Source organism: Colius striatus, chromosome 1 (assembly GCF_028858725.1).
Source record: "Colius striatus isolate bColStr4 chromosome 1, bColStr4.1.hap1, whole genome shotgun sequence".
Lineage (NCBI taxonomy): Eukaryota > Metazoa > Chordata > Aves > Coliiformes > Coliidae > Colius > Colius striatus.
Window position 1 is genome coordinate 147657128 of NC_084759.1, and position 18566 is coordinate 147675693.

The 18566-nt window shown below is 38.8% G+C and overlaps 1 protein-coding gene across 1 annotated transcript; it reads left to right on the forward strand.

The window, feature by feature from the left end:
• Window positions 1-1963: 1963 nt before the first annotated feature.
• On the forward strand, window positions 1964-8775 carry SPIC (Spi-C transcription factor). Its single transcript, XM_010205997.2, has 4 exons — window positions 1964-2114; window positions 3765-3877; window positions 4820-4928; window positions 8354-8775. The coding sequence occupies exons 1-4, from the start codon at window positions 1964-1966 to the stop codon at window positions 8773-8775; spliced, it is 795 nt and encodes a 264-aa protein (XP_010204299.2).
• The last annotated feature ends 9791 nt before the right edge of the window (window positions 8776-18566 follow it).

The following is an 18566-nucleotide window of genomic DNA, read 5'->3' on the forward strand; positions in this document are numbered from 1 at the left end:
TTAAGTGTGACTTTTTCTTTTTTGGTATGAATTCAGCTATGTAATTTGTATGACCATTCAACAGTACCTTCCTGATACTTGTGCATTTTAGGCTTTGAATGGCGTCGAATGTGACTGCAGACGTTCAGTCAAAGTTATCAACTATCAGCTTGGAGTCTGAGTTAGACAAAAGCAATTTAAGGAAAGTCAGTTACTTAAAATTAGGGAAATACTAAGCAAGGATCTTTACAAAGGAGATTTGTGTCTTTAATTTCTACAGCTCTGTACCTCAAGAATCTGTAGCCACCATTGCAGCTAAAGGATTAATAGAGGCTATTCTACTTTTAGACTAAAATTAAATCAGTTTATTGAAATACTTGCTGCATTGAAGTCAGAGAGAAAAATCACATCAACTTCAGAGAGGTCAATTTACTGAGTCACCAGGACTCTACTGTATATGCTTGGCCAACAAGATTTTTAAAAGATACGACAGATTTTGGCAATAGTATGTAACATACTCACCTGTGACATAATTACCAGGTTAGAATATTCATGATTGGATAAAATTCTTCCTCATTTATATTTATACATCTTGTCTCTTCTTTGCATTTTAAAATATCACACACAGACCAGTCCCACAGCTGTTGAAATCACTGTCAAAATATCCAGTATTTTCAAGAGATTATAATCAAATATTTAATGAGTAAAATATCAATTTATTGATTGCTATATTTACAACTGTGAAGTAATAATATAAATGAGAACAAGAAAAAAAAACCTGTAAGGCAACAAGTTCTGAGTACTGTATTCTGTAACAAATATAAATAAAGAATTGTTTCTGAGTAATATTGCATGTAAAGTATAATCCATGTTAACACGGCTGAAAATGTGTCTATTTGCACTGTTAATCAATCAAATTTGCTTCTATAACTCACAGTCAGTCTGAGAGTTTATATGCTAATTTACATTATTAAAAACCCTAAGCTTGTTTCAGTTGTACCTGCAAATCAAAAGGATTTAAGCACTTGTGTTTAACTCAGGTTGGTATTTTGTTTGGGAAATTAGTAGTTGTGCCAAGATTGAATGTCAGCAGTAACACATTTTTCACCTACTAATATCTTTAAATAATGTATTTACAATGAAGTGGGTAATAATTTAAAAGTTCCAGCATTAAAGAAACTGGAAACTTTCCTGAAGAAAAGTAGTATGAATTTTAAAAAAACCAAAGTTGCAATGTGTAATTTCATTAAAATACCATTCTGTGTTATTACATGTATTTTATTTTGTCACTGGAAACACTTCAGAGTTATTTCTTTTAGTTAATTTTGTTTATGCTGAGATAATTATTGTTTTGAAATGTACAATTTTTAAAATATGGTTTATTTTGAAACATACAATTTTAAAATATTGTTTATTTTAAACAGGATTCAAGTTTTTATACCTAAATAATGGTAAGTCTACAATGCCTTTACTGTCTTTCATTACTGAGTGCTTCAAACATGCTACAGGATACTCTTGGACTCAGATTTGGGGAGGTTTTTTTACAACAAAGTGCTCTAAAATTATAATCAAAAGTTTTATGAAAATCCACTCTCAGTTTCCTATATTGACATAGTATAGCATTCTCTGTGCATAATCACTGCTTAACTTGTATGTGATATTTTTTGTCATGTCAATGTTACTGAATGATACCGTTGCCTTCATCCCCTGTATTACATACTATAAACCACTCCAGTAGTGGTGACACCCTTTATGTAAACTTCTGCTGCAAATTCAGGAAATGAACCTTGAAACATTTTCACGAGTGAGTAATGTTACCCGTGTGAGTTGTCCCACTGACCTCAGAGAGACTTGTCAAAGGAGTGAGAACTTTCTCATAACAGTAAATGATTATGGTAATACCTCAATGCCTGCAAAACACATATTCCAGGATGATGTATATCCTATATAATCACTATATTTAGTTGGGATTTTCCAATTGCTAATGTTGAAAGAACCAGCTTGGTCTTTTCTGGCTCCTGATGGAAAAATATTCTTGCAGAGTTTTCCTGACCAAGACATACTGGGTCAAGCTTTCGAAGATGCACTAGAAGTTCTACAGCAGCACTCTGACAGAGAAATGCACTATTCATCAGGTAAAAAAGACTGTTATTCCATTTCATTTACAGCTTTACAGTTTTACAGGAAAGTACATCTTGAAGCACAGAAGTGGGAAAGTAATTGCACAGAGGTGAATAGGTGGACAGCAGAAGGGTACGTTGGGAGGATGGGAAGGTGGAAGAATGTGTGGAGGGGTTTTGCTCCTCCATTAGTACTTCCCATTGTAGTGTGTATCTTCCATGTCACAGCACAGGGAAGCTGATGGACAGTCCTCTTCCACCTTCCCCTTGGTACTAGCATAGGTTCGTTGAGCTTAGATGTCTTATAACCAGATATATGAGCATATTGCAACATCCATTTGCCAGTCTTTATGTTTTAATTGAAAAAGGCCAACCTTTATGTTGTGAATAAACTCATATAACAATGAATTCCAGTGCAAATTAAAAAAAGAGGGGGGAGGAGGGGATGTGAAAGACCAAGAATCCAACAGGTTACTTTCTTCAATTACTTTTTTTTCATTAGAACATAAATTTTTATTATTTGTATTCAAAAAATGGTAGTTCAAGTCTGGATAATTAACCAAAAAGTGTTTTTCTTGGCTTCAAGAGTTTTATATTTTACAAAACTTAAAATACAGACAAGCTGTTAATTGTTCCAGTTCAGACAGGTTTTGACAAATCACTATAAAATTTAAAATCTGGCTTTGCTTTTTTACATTGTAAATAGAAATGGAAGGAGAGAAAAACAGAAGGCTACATAATAAACCCTCTAAGTCCAGAATAAAATATCAAACATATTTCATGTAGACTGCATTTCAGACAAGACAGTTACATATTATCTATTATACTGAAGTACAAATAGGACCAATTGAGCCATATCTTCAGCTGTTGTTAATAAATTTTTGGCTCTACTACACTGGTAATTTACACATGCTGAACAATCTATTATATATAGTTACTCATAATGTTCCTACCTGTATCTGTTATTAGAGACAATGAAGAGAGGTATTAAACACTTGAAACTCGGGATCTAGTATGTCCCACACCTGCACCTACATTTCCACTTGCAACCAAATTGTAACCACCTGTAACCTCCAAAATTTTCTTCTGACCACCTGCAGTGCATAATTTATTCCAAGTCCCTCAAATCAGTGTTCTCCCCTGCTTCTATTAAACATCCTAATGTTTTGGGTTCCTTCGGTGTCATTCCTTTAGGCACTGCAGGTATTCCGAGGCTCGTTCACTTCATTCATGGTTACCTGACTTGCACTGTTCTAACAGCCTGCAGAACTGTGTGACATTTCCCTTTTCTTTCTAATACATGTATTAAAATAATCTATAAATGTCCTCTTCATTATGTCTGGTGATCTATCTGTCTCTTCTTTTTCTAGTAATCAAACTATTTAATGATGCTATGAAATATCTGACATTTTATCTTAACAAATACTGCTTTTCATAGTGAAGGTAAACAAAACCAGTCCAAAGGTATGATTAGCAGTAAAAGTATAGATTATGTTGGATAACTTGCTGATATGAAGCATCTTGCCTCTGGAGACTTTATTATCTAGAAGGCAGTCATAGGATAAATGCCTTTTGACAGACATATTAGATTGTTTGTCGATGGGATTTTTTTTTTTCTTCTCTCTTTTACTCACCTAATTCTTGCTCCATCCTCCTAATTATCAGGTTATAAAAATTGCGTGACTTTTATCAACCATCACCACCACGTCCGAGCAAGTCCCAGCTGCTCTGCAGCACCATCTACAGAGGACCAAGGGTATAGCTGGAGAAATATGATTGTAAGTAAACAGATTCCTAATAACAGTCTCAGACATAAATGGAAAACTGGCTGCTCATTTGTGATTTCTAATACAAATCATTATGCTAACTCTAACAGAAATTCGTCTGGACAGTCATAATTTGGGTGAAAATGCCTTGGGAAATATTTACAAAACACGTTTAATAGTCTCTTTTTGGGAGTCATCTCAGCTGTTTGCCTCTGGTGCTCTTCTGTGGCTCATCACGTAACATAACAGCTAACAAACAAACTTACTAACATAATATGGAACAGAGCTTCTCTGTATTACCTTGGAATAGGTAGAGAACAACACCTTCCAATCACCACACAGCTTCTGATGCTGTGAGAAAGTACCTTGCCTTTGATTTTTTTCAGCAGCAGTTTGCTTTAAAAGTGCTGGAAAGAGCAGCATTATCTGCACTCTGAGCTCAACTTCAGCCTGTAGAATCCATATTCATTCTCAAAAACTCTGGGAGTGTACCCTGCAAGAGTGATGGAGAATATTACAGAGGAGATAATTTCAGGTAAATAGATTTCACAAAAAGCCCATTTTCAATTGGCAGATTAGTGACAACATCACACAGGTACTACAGAGTCTGTATGGGCCACTGTCCAGGTGACCCCTGTCTTTTACTAGCTCTGGAAACATAGTCTACTGTTCCTCCTTCACTTCCAGCAGAAAGGTTGAAGGTCCAGAATGAGGCAATTACTCTATTTTCCCCTCTCAGGTTTTCTCCTGGTGAGCAGTCCATGCTGCTGGACATAAATCAGTGCTGCTCTTACTAGTACAGTATACTGCATGCCTTTATGGCTGAGAAGTCTTCCATGTCTGAGGTGATGAAAGGTTGTGTTTTGAAGGCTTCAGGCAATTTGTTACTACAAATTTATTTTTCCTCAGCAAATGTATTCAGTTAGTAACTCTTCATTGTCTTAATTCTTGAAGAGCAGTGCAGCAGATTTTTATGCAGATGAGACTGTCTACCACACGCTACAGAATACTCCAGAAAACCAAGTGATGCCTGCTGCTGCTGGCCAGCCAAAAGCAGGGAAAGGTGTGTACAAAAAGTGTGTCTTGAAATGTACATTATGTTACTTAAAAAATCAAAAAATCTCTTGTCAAATCATGTTTCTCTTTCTCTTTTTTTTAACTTTTGAAAGGAAAAAATAAGTTAGCATCTAATAGTAGCTAGCATATAACTGCTAGTGTTTAATTCCTGTCTGCTAAATCTCATGAGGTAAGATAAATCTGTTATTATCATATGCAGTCCTCTTGTCTAGTATATGGAAAAGAAACCAGAGATATATTTCACTCCAAATCATCTGGGAGTAAGTCTGATGCAGAGAAGTAAATCTAGCTATCAATAACATTTTCATCCACTTGCATAAGTTATTTTATTTCACGTGGTCCAACAGGAGTGACGCTCCTGAAGGTTTTTCACATGCATGAATATTTATGCACCTGATTTTATGATGTTCTTCATTTACTTTTCTGCACCTAATTTCATGATATTCTTTATTTACTTTTCAAATTACTTCTTAGCTTTTTTCACTTCCACTGTGCATTTTTATAGCTCTTTCTGCACTCCTTTTTGTTGTCTTCAATGGATATCTATTTTGCAAAGAATAAGTCAGATGACATTGGTCATTCCAGTACTTCATTTATTTATTGCATCCATTCTTTGGTGTTTTGTTTGGGACTCCATGGTCAAAAGTAGGTACAACAGATCAGAGTGGAAGCTCTGGACCTTTCTAGCTTCCACTCTGACCTGTTGAACCTACTTTTGACCATGGGGTCTTTTTGAGTAGCTTCCTGGTTTTGCTGCTTTTCTGAAATCCCCTTCTCTGAACTTTAACCACACGGTGTCAGTTTTTGGTATCATCTCTTCCCACTGATGCTGAACACTGTGGTTTCTGTTTCTTAATAACTTCTGCTACTACTACTACTACTACGACTACTATTACTACAAATTCCTTGGGATGCTGGCAAGAGTAACTTCTCCTTCTAAGTTCTGTGCTTCTAGTACTGGAAATCCACCTCTGCAAATGCTTTCAATGCCTCTGCTTTCAATCCAGAAATGTTGCATCTCTGTATGTTCTCAAGTGTTGCACTGGGAAATTTTATATGTCTCTATCTGAATTCACCTTCAGTTGTTACTGCTCTGTTAAACATCATTTCCTATTTCTTTTATATTATTATCAATCTTCTTTTCCAGAAGGACATGCTACACACATTTTCAGAATGACTGACTGCTCTTACAGGGATTTTTGTGTGTTCTTATGGGTTCCTTTGTGTCCATGGTGACATTCCTGGGAGATTATTTCCACTACACCTAAATAAATGTAGCCCTCTTGGCTTTCTATTCAGACATTAGAGGTTTTCTGTACACTAGCAAATAGTGTGTCCTTTTAGGAATAGCTTAGTAGTTGAAACAATCAGTACCAATGGCGCAAAGTCTGTGTTTAAAGTGTTTCACAAGGGATTATTTAGGCCAATATTTACAGTGGCTGCAAGTTCTGAAAGCTACAGTGACCTAGATATGCTTCTGGAAAGCATCTTTGAGTTAGGTATCTTCTGAAAGGAGTCCAGTTCTTGCACACTAAGACCATTCCTTGATCTGAACTGAGCTAATTGTGAGGAAACAATCAAGAGAGGTGCTTCAGAAACACATCTGAATTAGACACACCCAGAGAGAATTAGGCTGGGCTCTAAAGATATAACTCATCAGAGCAAATAAGCCCTCTCAAACCAAGATACCAGATAGAGACGATGTGTCTAGAAATAAAAGCTTTGGCAGAAATGATAGTTGAACTAAGAAGACAGACAGCATAAAATCAGATGCTGCTGCAGACATAGCTACATTATTGTTTTCCAGCAGAGGCTCAGTTTGAAGTAGTCTATGGATTTTCCCTTATTCTCATTTATTCTAGATCTAGATTCACAGGTTTTGAGGATAATTTGGGTCGGAGGATACCTGAAGAAGGCACCTACTAGAAGCGTTCCCTGTGACCAGGCAGTGTCCTTCACCAGTTTGCTTTTAAGCTTCTTATCTTGGCCATAATAGATGTATTTCTGGTAGAATGTGTACTTCTAGTCATGGGTCAATTTTTATTTAGATAATGAAACTTAATTAACTTTTTGGAAAGTACCTCTGATTTCAGACTCTTCTTCTTCCTAGTCTGTCACTTCTCTCCTCTTTCCTTACCACCAGATGCAGAATTACTGTCATCCCTAACAGATGTCTTGGCTTGACCTCAGTGTTCCTTAGCAACTGTGACTTTTCCCCTGTTCCTAGTTTAAAATAGCCACACAAGGCAAGACTTCGTGAACTTTAGGTGCAGCTGCTGTTTCCACTTTGGTTAAAGTGGAAGCCGTTCTTCTGCACAGTCTCCTTTCTGCAAAATCTTCCTCTTTGTCTCATAATCTTGAATTCTTCCTCCTTGCAGCCGCTTCTTGGTCACCCTTGGCTTTGTGAAGGGAACTAGAAGTACTCCAGAGAGTGCAATCCACAAGATCTAAGTGAAACTAGTAAAATTGACTTTAAGAGCTGAGCCTGTGAGGAGAAGCACTTAGTTAACTGACAAATATTGCACTACTGAGGTTGCATGTGAATTATTCTGCATGGAAATGTTAGTTGATACTTCTGCACATTTTTATGAAACTACAGAGTAACAGAAAGTCTATCTCCTTATTGACTAGATGAGGTTTATGGTTCAAAACTAACTTACTCTTCCTGATTACCCATTCACCCTTTCTTACCTTTCTTACATCTTACTTTGCATCACCATAACATTCCTGTAACAAATAAAGCAAAACTGGGTTATCTCAAAAATCATAGAATCATAGAATGGCAGGGATTGGAAGGGACTTTTAGAGATCATCTAGTCCAACCCCCCTGCAGAAGCAGGTTCACCTAGATCAGGTCACATAGGAACATGTCCAGATGGGTCTTGAAGACTTCCAAGGAAGGAGACTCCACAGCCTCTCTGGGCAGCCTGTGCCAGGGCTCCCTCACCTGAACAACAAAATAGTTTTTAATTAAGCAGGTAAAGCAGTTCTTCAAGAGGATTCATATTGCCTCTCCAGAAACACTTTTCTGCCCTGTCTGAGGATGTAATTTCCTTCAGTGTGTTCCTTGACCATGCATTAGCATACAAGGTGTCTGAAGACAGGTCAAAGTGGCTTCTGAGACCTACCATACAGTGAAGTCACCAAACATTTGTCATAAACCCCAAATGACCTGCTCTTGAATCTAATGACGAAATCCCTTTCTGTTGCCACAGATCTGTTCATGGTTCAGAACTATCATCTCGTTTGCTTTTGCTAGTCTTACATTGAGTAGCTTATACCAATCTTTTAATTTGTGACAAGATACTAGGTTTACTTAGACCTGTAAGATCCTTTCCAGGAACAAGACAATTGCTTATCTTTTAAACAAATGAGTTCTGTTCTGACTTTTTGTACTTTATTTCTTAATAGGTAGAAAAAAACTTCGACTGTTTGAGTACCTCCATGAGTCTCTCTATGACCCAGCTATGGCAAACTGCATCCAATGGGTGGATAAGTCCAATGGCGTCTTCCAGTTTGTCTCCAAAAACAAAGAGAAACTTGCAGAGATGTGGGGAGAAAGAAAGGGAAACCGCAAGATCATGACATATCAGAAAATGGCCAGAGCACTGAGGAATTATGGAAGAACAGGTGAAATCATTAAAATTCGAAGGAAGCTGACCTACCAGTTCAGTGCTGTTGTTTTACAGAGACTTACTCCATCTTATTTCTTGGGAAAAGAAACAGTTTATCATCCCTATATTCAGTCTAACCAAGAATATCAGTGTGCAGATGACTGGCTCAGTTACAATAATTACATGTATAACAATGGTTATGCATTACAGCATGTGTGAACAGCTAGATATATCTTTCACGTGAACAGATCTTCATTAGCTAGTAATACTTTGCAGCACAGGAACTCCTCTCTGTACATAGCTTTCCTGTAAGACACCATACAAACACATGAAGAGGAGGGTTTTAAATACTATACTGGCCTATTTTTATTCTTTTTTTTTTTAAGTTAATGATGAATGGTCATTGACTATTGAAGAAAAACAGCAACTGTAGAGCATATTCTACTCTCCATGACGTTAATCAGAGGAATTACTTTAGACTAAAGCTGGTATATCCAAGATCAGGATCAAAGCTTTTATCTATTAGTGGACATCAAAGATCTCATATTGACAACAATCATTGGAAGTTTTATGTGTATCTCAAGAGTTTCCAGTCAGAATTTAGATTCTGTTGTACCATAGTGTACACTCTCCCTATCAATTGGGTGTACGTGAATCAGGAAAGGAAGAGTCTTGCCAGTTGCATGAAGTTACCGCCTGCTTTTTTCATCAACATTCTTCTTTAAGAGACATTTTCATAGTGAATGCCTGGCTGAATGATGGAGTCCACATGAAGGTGCACCTGTTGGCCAAGTTGTTAATCTTTAATCATTTAAATTAACATATCTTAGCATAGATCCTGACAGGTGCACATTTCACTGCTGGCAGTGGTTTCATTGGGAAAGTGACCATACTATGAGAGGGTTAGAAGAGGATTATGCTTTTCATGAAGGTATTTACAGTTCTTCCCCTACTAATATGAGAAGCTGCACTTTTGTCCAGCAGTTCTGTACTCACCTAACAAACAAAGCTATGCTATTTATTTTTGGAGTTATAACTTTATACATATAAATAAAATTTCAGTTATCCAGGTCTTTTCCTGCATGGGAATACAACTGAAAGGTTCAGTGATTTTTACACTCACTTCATAGGGAAGAAGGACTACACTTAGGTAAAAAGAGATTGCTAGCCTCTTATGTGAGAATGATACCTATAAATCTAGTTTCTCTCATACTTTTGTTATCTGACGAACTTGTATCATCATATGCATTGTCTGCTGTGTCAAAATACTTCCATTCATCCACATTCAATTCTGAGTTCTGCGTTTTGTTTCCAGTGAGTGCAGGCTAGTATATTAGTAAAGATAAAATTAATTTCTATGGAGAGGTATAAATGGTTGCCCGATATTTTTATGAAATTCACTGACTTTGATAGATGCCTCTTGCACTAGTTCCTGCTTACTTGTACAGGGATGTAATTTTGTGTAATAGACACAAGGCAATGGAATCCACTCAAGCAAAATTCAAGGTTTTGAGTTAGCATTTTGGTAAGATGAAAGATGTGCATTCTTAGGGATCTGAAGCATATTAAACAGCACTAAAAACAGATCCAGATTTTAAGTCAGTAAACTCTTGCAAAGGACTGAGGACTTTCAGTGGGAAAACGTCCACTATGTGACCACATATGTAAACACAACATCAAATATCATAACTTACAAGAATTTGCCAAGAAACTGCAGTCTAGTTACTCCACATCTGTCATCCACTGTACAGTGGCTTAACTATGTTATGTACAAGTCTGATAGCATAATATTGGGTTAAGAGTCTTCTTTGTATAAAATGCTTAATCAATACATTTAGATTCACTTTCCTCAGCCTTATCTACTAGTTAAGAAAATAAATATTTTCTCAGATTCTGTGTTACCCTTTCAACTTAGGTATAAACATTAGCATTTGCTTCCTATAAAACAGGTAACCAGGTGAGATGTTGTAGCTACAGCTGTGAGAACAGCACAGAACTGAAAGAGATCATAATGGGTAATAATAACTGAAGGAAATTCAGGCAGAGAAGAAATGAGGGAAGCACAATATCTGTGAATAGGAAGAGTCAGATTTCAGCCACAGGAGTAACCATTGGGACCGACAGTGTTAGAAAAATATTTGTTTTTATAAAGGTAGCAGCTGCCCCTTCTGTCTCTCCAGTCAAATGGACCTGGAGAGACTGAAGAAGCTCCTACTGTAGTTCTGTGGCTATGCAATGCACTGATATTGGGCTTACATACAGAAAATATTCCTGACCATTAGCAATGCTTTAACCTAACAAAGACAGGTTAAATCATAAGCAAAAGCACAAGGCTACCAAACAACTGAAGCACAGACTTCAACTTACTGAAATCTTAGTCAAGTTCAGCTGTTTTTAACCATGCGAGTGTTTATTGAAACCACACACCGAGGGATGTCGTCAATCAGTTGTTTCTCAACATCTTGAACCCAAGACAATATCCATTCCTAGGATGTACAGTGCTACAACAAAGTCATGCCATACCACATGACACAAAACTGAATGTAAGAAATCAGACTCCTGCTAGTCTCAGTATTTGCAGGATCATGTCATATAACTCCATGTAGGAAATTCAAGGCAATATGTGGAGACCTAAATAGAACTAATGTATGTACCTGCAAGACATTTTGATTCCCAATACAGTCTCCTATGCACTTCACCCTCCATCAGTGTCCTCTCAGCCTCTGCATTGCATCTCCCCCCTCCCATCTGCACAGGCTTGGAAATACGATGTGATGATGTCAAGCACCCAGGGGAAACATGAGGGTCAACTCCCAAGACAGCAGCTTAATCTCACCTATATAACTCTTGATAAGTGGCCCATTGTTGCCATTGCTGACTTCACCTTTGTCTCTCCTCTCTTCTCACCCCTAGTAGACAATTTGGGCCAGAAAGCAGTCTGCCTGCCTTCCCATCTGCTTGTATTTCACATTTCACGCTTACCTCTGACTTAGAGACTGATTCTTGCCTCAAAAGAGCCTGGGATAGGGCTTAGGAGTGGGGAAAGAATCTCAGTACTCCACCTGAAAGGATACTCCAGTCTGAACATTGTTCCATACTGAAGTTCTGCATGTAATTAATACTGTGCCTCATGGTGTTTCAGGCACATAATGAGAACATGAGTCTTTCAGACTGTAGAGAGAAATCTTCTTACACAGGTGTAGCTAGACATGTGAACAGCCTTCTTGCACATCCCTTGTGTTGACCCTGCAGCCTGGCTTCTTTTCAGACGTGATCAGAGAATCTCAGGTGAGTGCTGTGCTTATGCGTCTCCCCAGTACACAGTTCTTTGCTCAATTGATCGTGAGTAGAGTATCATGCCTTGTGTATCTGCTAAAGCTTCAGTATTGTCCTCTGCCGGAAGGTCCCTGTGCCACAATCCAGGATGCCTGAGATGGGCTTGCACCTTGGTGGAGGAAGCTTTGCCTCCTTGGCATGAAGGGAATGGGATGGCTCTGAGCCCACAAGATGGCACTAACGGACAGCTTTTCACACTGAATTTATGTCGCTTGAAGGCCTCCAGGTCATTTGTTCTCTGCACATCCCCCCACCTCCCGGCATTTTTTTTTTCATCTTCTTTTTTCCTTCATGTTTAATTTTTTTATCTTTGGACATAGTGCTGCTGTAGATGTGGCAAAAGAAACACTTCCCTTTTGAAGTTATTACCAGGCCAGTTCTAGCTGTGGCAGATACCCACAAATAAAAGCAGATACATTGTTAGCAGACCCACAAATCTGTGTTGACTACCCTGGACAGCAGTCAGTTTTACATCTGCAGCCTAGTGTCTTCTCCAAAATAAGTGTGGCTGCAGTGGCTTCCAAAATTGCTGAGGGTAGTTCATGAAGGAAAAATAAAGCTGATCTTTAAGATTTAGCCTTATGAGTTCCTACAGGCACACAACCTTACAGACTCTGTGACGGACGCAGAACCAGATCATCTTTATAACATATTTTATCTACCCCATCTTACCCAATATATGCCATACTTACATATATATACATATATATATATATATATCCCCCTTCAGCAGACCAAGAGCAGGAAAGATTCTTCACTTCCAGTTGATAAAGCATTTGTTTTGATTTAAGTTTATTTGAGTTTGACTCCACTGAAACTTTTGGCTATGATAGCACTTTGAGTACACTGCAGGTACCTGCCTTCACCTTGTCACATGCTTACCAGTCATGCATTCTGGTGGCAGACGGGTCAGACTGCCCGACCATAGTAAGTGCAGATGGATGCTGTGTCATGGAAAGTGTTGGGTTGCCAATTCCTACTTTTTACAAGCTGAGGTCTTCTCCTGTCATATCACAAAGGTGCATGAGCAGGTTTACTAGTAGTACATTGCTTAGTGAGTACAAAAAGGCTGAAAAATATTGCAAACAGGGGTGGGATGGATTTGATTTTTTAAAAAAATAATGTACCTCATAGATTGTTTCCTAAGAAGTATTCTAAGTGCCAGATGTAAACAAAGCTATGTAATCTTCTTTTGTGGTTAGTGAGAGCTATTCCTGCATTCTCAGGAACATCTAAACAACCATAGCTAACTGCCTAACAGATGAATGGCTGTGAACACTCATTGGCGTATCAGAGTAACACCAGAGCTCCAGTGGGGTGTTCAGGTTATTTTCTGGTTGTGTTTCATTGACCTTGGCAATTTTCCTAGCTTCCTGGATTCCAAACTCTCTTTTACAAAGAATGTCAAGGCAAATTCCAAGATTCACTCTAAACTGCTGGAGAAGTTTCCTACATCTGTGCAAAAGCTGAGGGCAATGACACTGCATGTGCCTGCTGCTGTCTACAGGAATAGATTCCTGCAGATTAAGATAATTAGGATTAGGGTAAGGAAAAACGGGTACAGGCTGGAACATAAGAGATTCCAGAGAAATATAAGGAAGAATTTCTTAACTGTGAGGGTGACAGAGCACTGGAACAGGCTGCCCAGATGGATTATTGAGTCTCCATCTCTGGAGACATTCAAAACCCACCTGGATGAGTTCCTGTGTGACCTACTATAGGTGGCCCTGCTCTGGCAGGGGGGTTGGACTAGATGATCTTTTGAGGTCCCTTCCAACCCTTAAGATTCTGTGATTCACTTGAGGCACTGGAGAGAGTCTGAGACCATGAAACAAGATTTTTATTTTGTATTGATTTTCAGTTCCTCTTTGGGTCAGGTTGACATGGATGCTGCATTTCAAATGGAAAAATTTCATGTAGTATTCCATTAGGCAATGTGATTAAGACCTGTAAAACTGCATGGTCAGTGTACTACACAGATATCCCTTGTTGGTAGTGACAGCAGAGCCCATTTGCCAAAATGTGTGGTTTTCTCTTTTTTTTTTGGTCCAGCAGAGTTCCCTGTGAGTTGCCAGTTGGCGTCTTGCAAGTGACGTTTCATAGGCAGTAACTATGTACCTGTGTAATAACCTCTGCTAAATTCTACTGCAGTTTTAGAGCTTTTTAGAGCCAGTTTTTCCAATTTCTAGTTGTCTAACCCACTGACATGCTGTGAATTTTATGCAGCATATTTTAGACCAAAACCTGGCAGCACTACCTATGAACTCACCATTGGTTTAATCAGAAGAGTGCCTGACACACTAAAGTGTGTGGCCAGAAACATAGTGCCTATCTTATAATACTGCTGTCTAATCATGTCTTTTATTATATCAGCTTCACCAGGCTCTGTAAAAGTACCATTATGCTCTTTGTGTCTGCAGGTAGAGCAAAGCATGCATGAGATACAGTCAGATGTCAATAGCCTCAACAGCAGATAAGGAGAATACCAACACCCTGAGCCTGTCCTACAGCCAGCAGCCAGACTCCCTTTGTGCTGATCCAGTTTCCTGTTGTTTCCATGGCATTAAAAAATAAAATAAAATAGAGAAGTAAGCAGTGCTCCACTGACACATACAGCACACCTGCAGGCAGGACACATTTTCATATTATTCAACAGCACACCTCAGATCTGAGATACATCCAGAGTCACAGAATTGGAAAGTGGTGTCAGTTGGAAGGGGCCTTAAAAATTATCTAGTTCCAACTCCCCCTGCCATGGGCAGGGACAGCTTCCTCTAGACCAGGTTTGTCAAAGCTCTATCCGACCCAGCCTTTAACACTGCCAGGGATGGGGCATCCACAGCCTGTCTAGGGAGCCTGTTCCAGTACCTCACCACCCTCATAGGGAAGAGCGTCTTCCTAATAACTGGTCTAAATCTACCCTCTTTCAGATTAAAGCCATTAACCCTTGTCCTATCACCACATGCCCTACAAGTTCTTCTCCAACTTTTTTTTTTGTAGACCCCCTACAAGAAGAGTAGTCCTGAAGCAGATGGGCACCTTTTCACTTGAAGTGGGTTTTTTCTCCAGTAAACAAAGTTATATCTAATTATGACAGTCATGAGCTTCAAGACAGACAGCCTTGTTGTTGAGCATACATTTTGAAATACCACTCTCCCAAGGCAAAATAGTATGTAAGGGTCCCTAGCCACCTTGTTAGGAAGTTGCATATTGAACAGCCAGTGTTGATACAATGGATTATAAAGGTGAATTACAGTGTAACCAGTCTGTATTAGCAAGATGCCATCAAACTGCATGTAGAGTGTAAACTAATGGATGGAAAAGTAAATTCCTTTTTTGACATTCCAGAAATAAGTAACCTAAGCCAAGAGTTCAACAACTACAATGAAAAAAGAAGACAGACAGCTGGTTGTTTGTCATGATATCTCTGTGTAGAATTAGGAGCATTAGTTACATATGGGGAATATTAATGAAAGTGGAATGCAGCTAATCATTAGTATACTATCTCTAAGCAGAGCACTGGTGAAGTTCCTTCAGAGGAAATGAAAACTCAGCAATTCTATTTGGAGTACTATCAGCACATGGCAGTCTGAAGCTCTAGGCTGACTTCTCTGCCTCATTATAACAGAATTCAATCACAATTAGAAGGCATAATTCTTTATAGATTTGGGTAAGCCCATTAGTCTTGTTGAGATACCAAAGGCACAGGAGATGGCTTAAAATTCTTGGGATTGGCTTAAAAATAATGATATTTGAGTTATTTTATTTGCCTTCTAGTCTTTAACCTTCTTGGTTTTAAGTTTCCAGTGTACACCTAGCAATGTTGAGGCTAACATTCTTTTTTAAATCACGAAGACTGGGAAAGCTGAGCTTGTTGGAAAAGTAGCATGTTTGTAGAGATGTAGAATAATGAGGAAAACTCCATCTTCTATACAAGCACCAACAGGCTTCATAATGGAGGCAAACCCATCCACTACATGTGGTTAGCCACCTGCAGACAGAGACAAAGGGAGAAAAAAAGGTGCCCCAGCAAGACAATCTCTGCCACTGGAAATCTGTGTAACCACATGGGCAGCCACTTTTTCACCCATCTCCTACCACTCTCAGTTTCCTCTTGGCTTGTTTTAGGCAACTGGGTTACTTTAGACCTCTGCGGTCTGCAAAGCCTCTCAGTCTTCCTAGATTAAGGCAAAGGATTTAGGTGCCATTTTGGCATACTGGGACAAAACCCAGAGAGTCTAATTCTTCATTCCACTGGTTTAACATTCTGCAGTATTTAAACTAGATAAGAATCAGGCTTAAATGTCTCAAAAGGGCTCATAACGTCTGAGCACCTCGCTAGGAACAGTGCTGCAGGAAAACTGCAGTTTTTGCTTGGTGTCACTGTGAGATTAGGCTGTATCCTGTGAAAAGCACACTATAAATGGAAAGCACTGGTTGGCTACAGAGTATCAGGGCCCTGGGTGCATGTATCTGTCTCCCCTGGGTTTGGCTGCCTCGGCTCAGGGCCAGGTTTGATAAACAGCTGCATGGCATTGAAAACTTTGTGAAGAAAGAGCTGTTTTGAGAAGAACCTGAAAGAATCCTCAGAAGGGGCTTTCCCCTTTTGCTGGAGAACTACATTTAAGCTGACTTGGAGCCTGCCTGAGTTGTGCTGCATCGATGCCCTGCTTGACTATGTGTCATGTTGATCCAGACCCTCATACTGATCCATGGACTGACTTTGGGATGTTACCTCAGAACTTGCTCATCAATATTGGTAATCACTGAACTATGTCTGACTCGTTTACTGCAACCAAATCTGTTCTGTTCACCTTGACTATGTGCTGTGGGAGTGTACCCTAGTCAGCAAGGACTCTGTCTGGTTCTCTTTGTTATGCTTAGCATCCTGTGCCCCTTCCCTTGAGGAGCAGCTTGCCCTTGCTGCTCACAGACACAAAGGCAGCTGAGGTGAAAGTTGTTAAAATTTTTGGTTCCTAAAGAATGAATGACACTTCCACATCTTGGGAAGTGTAATGAAACTCAATCTCAAATTAAATTACTTGAAAATAGTACTTAATAAGCCCTTCAGAGTATTGTTTGGCATATGGGAAACATTTAATTCTCTTTGACCTCTGTGCAAAAAATGCAACCTCTTACATAGCTCTTGTTCACAGAAGTTATCTTATTGTTAAACAGTGAATTCAAATGTTTTCACCCCAATATTCCCCTCTGCTCATGTGAATTTGTATTCCTCTGCCAAATCCACAACTACTCTGGAATAAGTATTACACAAGTACAGTTGCCAGTGATTGTAAGTGGTAACACTTCCTTATCTGGGCTAAGCAAGAGACATTTTAATAAAACAGCTCTGCAGGATTTGGACTGTTGCTGTCTGCAAGTAACTGGAAACGTAAGTCTTTCTGCTTTCTATATTGATTTCTCTTGGATACAGTACGGTTTAATTTCCAGTGTGTGTCCGTTGGTATAATATCGTCTCATGTTTTGGAGTCCCTGGGTAAGCTGTAATTCACCCCTTGGCTTGCCCTCTGACACGGTGAGGACAGCAGCAGATAATCAATGGCAGGTTTGTTCCTATTAATCTTATTCAGTAAGGACCTGATCATTTTTCTGCGAAGGGCAAGAGGACAGTTTACACCAACTTTAGTGTAGGCAGGAGAGTGCCCCAAACATTTAATGGCTTCAGCAGCAGGTGTTACAGGGAACCCACATCAATCTTCCTTTTTGTTGAGATTAAGACTTTTGCCACCCTGTGCTGGGCTGGAAGTCAAACACCCATGCAACCTGACTCTCCAGCTTTAGGTGTGAAAGGTGTTGCCACGCAAAGCTCTCCATTCATTTTAATTGCAAGAAAAATTAATGACTAGCTCACTTGAAAAGTTAATGTCTTTGAAAGTGCTTACAATTAACTTCAGCTCTTATATTTAATGGTCTTCCAAGATTAGAAGGAAATTGTACCCTATAGCACGAGGAAGGTGAATTTCTTACTTTCCAGTGCAAACATTATCCCTTTCTTACATTTCTTACACCTGGAACCAAATACAGATGTGGGGTTTGAGTCAGAGAAATAACCATTTAATCAGCCTAAAACTTGGACCAGAGTAATTTAGAAACAGAGAAACCCTCATTTTAGAAACCTAAAACTCTCATTTTAGAGTCTCAGCCTGCTAAGATCGTGAATCAATTGCACTGGTACTGGACATGAACATAAGCCTTTGTGCTACTGTGTCATAGTTAATTTTTTAACAGCAGGTGTTTAAAGATATTCAGAGGCCTGGAATGCTTCAGTACTCCTAGTGAAGGTAGTTTAAGCTCCAATCCTACAGGAATTTCAGTCTGTAAGTCTTGATTTTGTGTTATGTAAAAGTCAAGTAAGTCTTTCTAGGCCCAGGAATGTCCAGAGGACACCCATAGTAGACTAAATGCAGTCCAGCTAGTCAGAAGCTCAAGAAATATGCAAGTTATATGATTACACAACCAAACATGTCACTTATGGCATGAAGATTTCCAGACAGAGTGGCACGTATATATGTGCATAACTCAATCATTCACTGTCTAGTTTGAGAGTTTATATATTTGCATCATTTGTATTGCATGATACAGAATATATACATGCACAAAAAAGTTAATATACACAAATGGGCATGATATAATAAATATTTAGATTTTCTGTA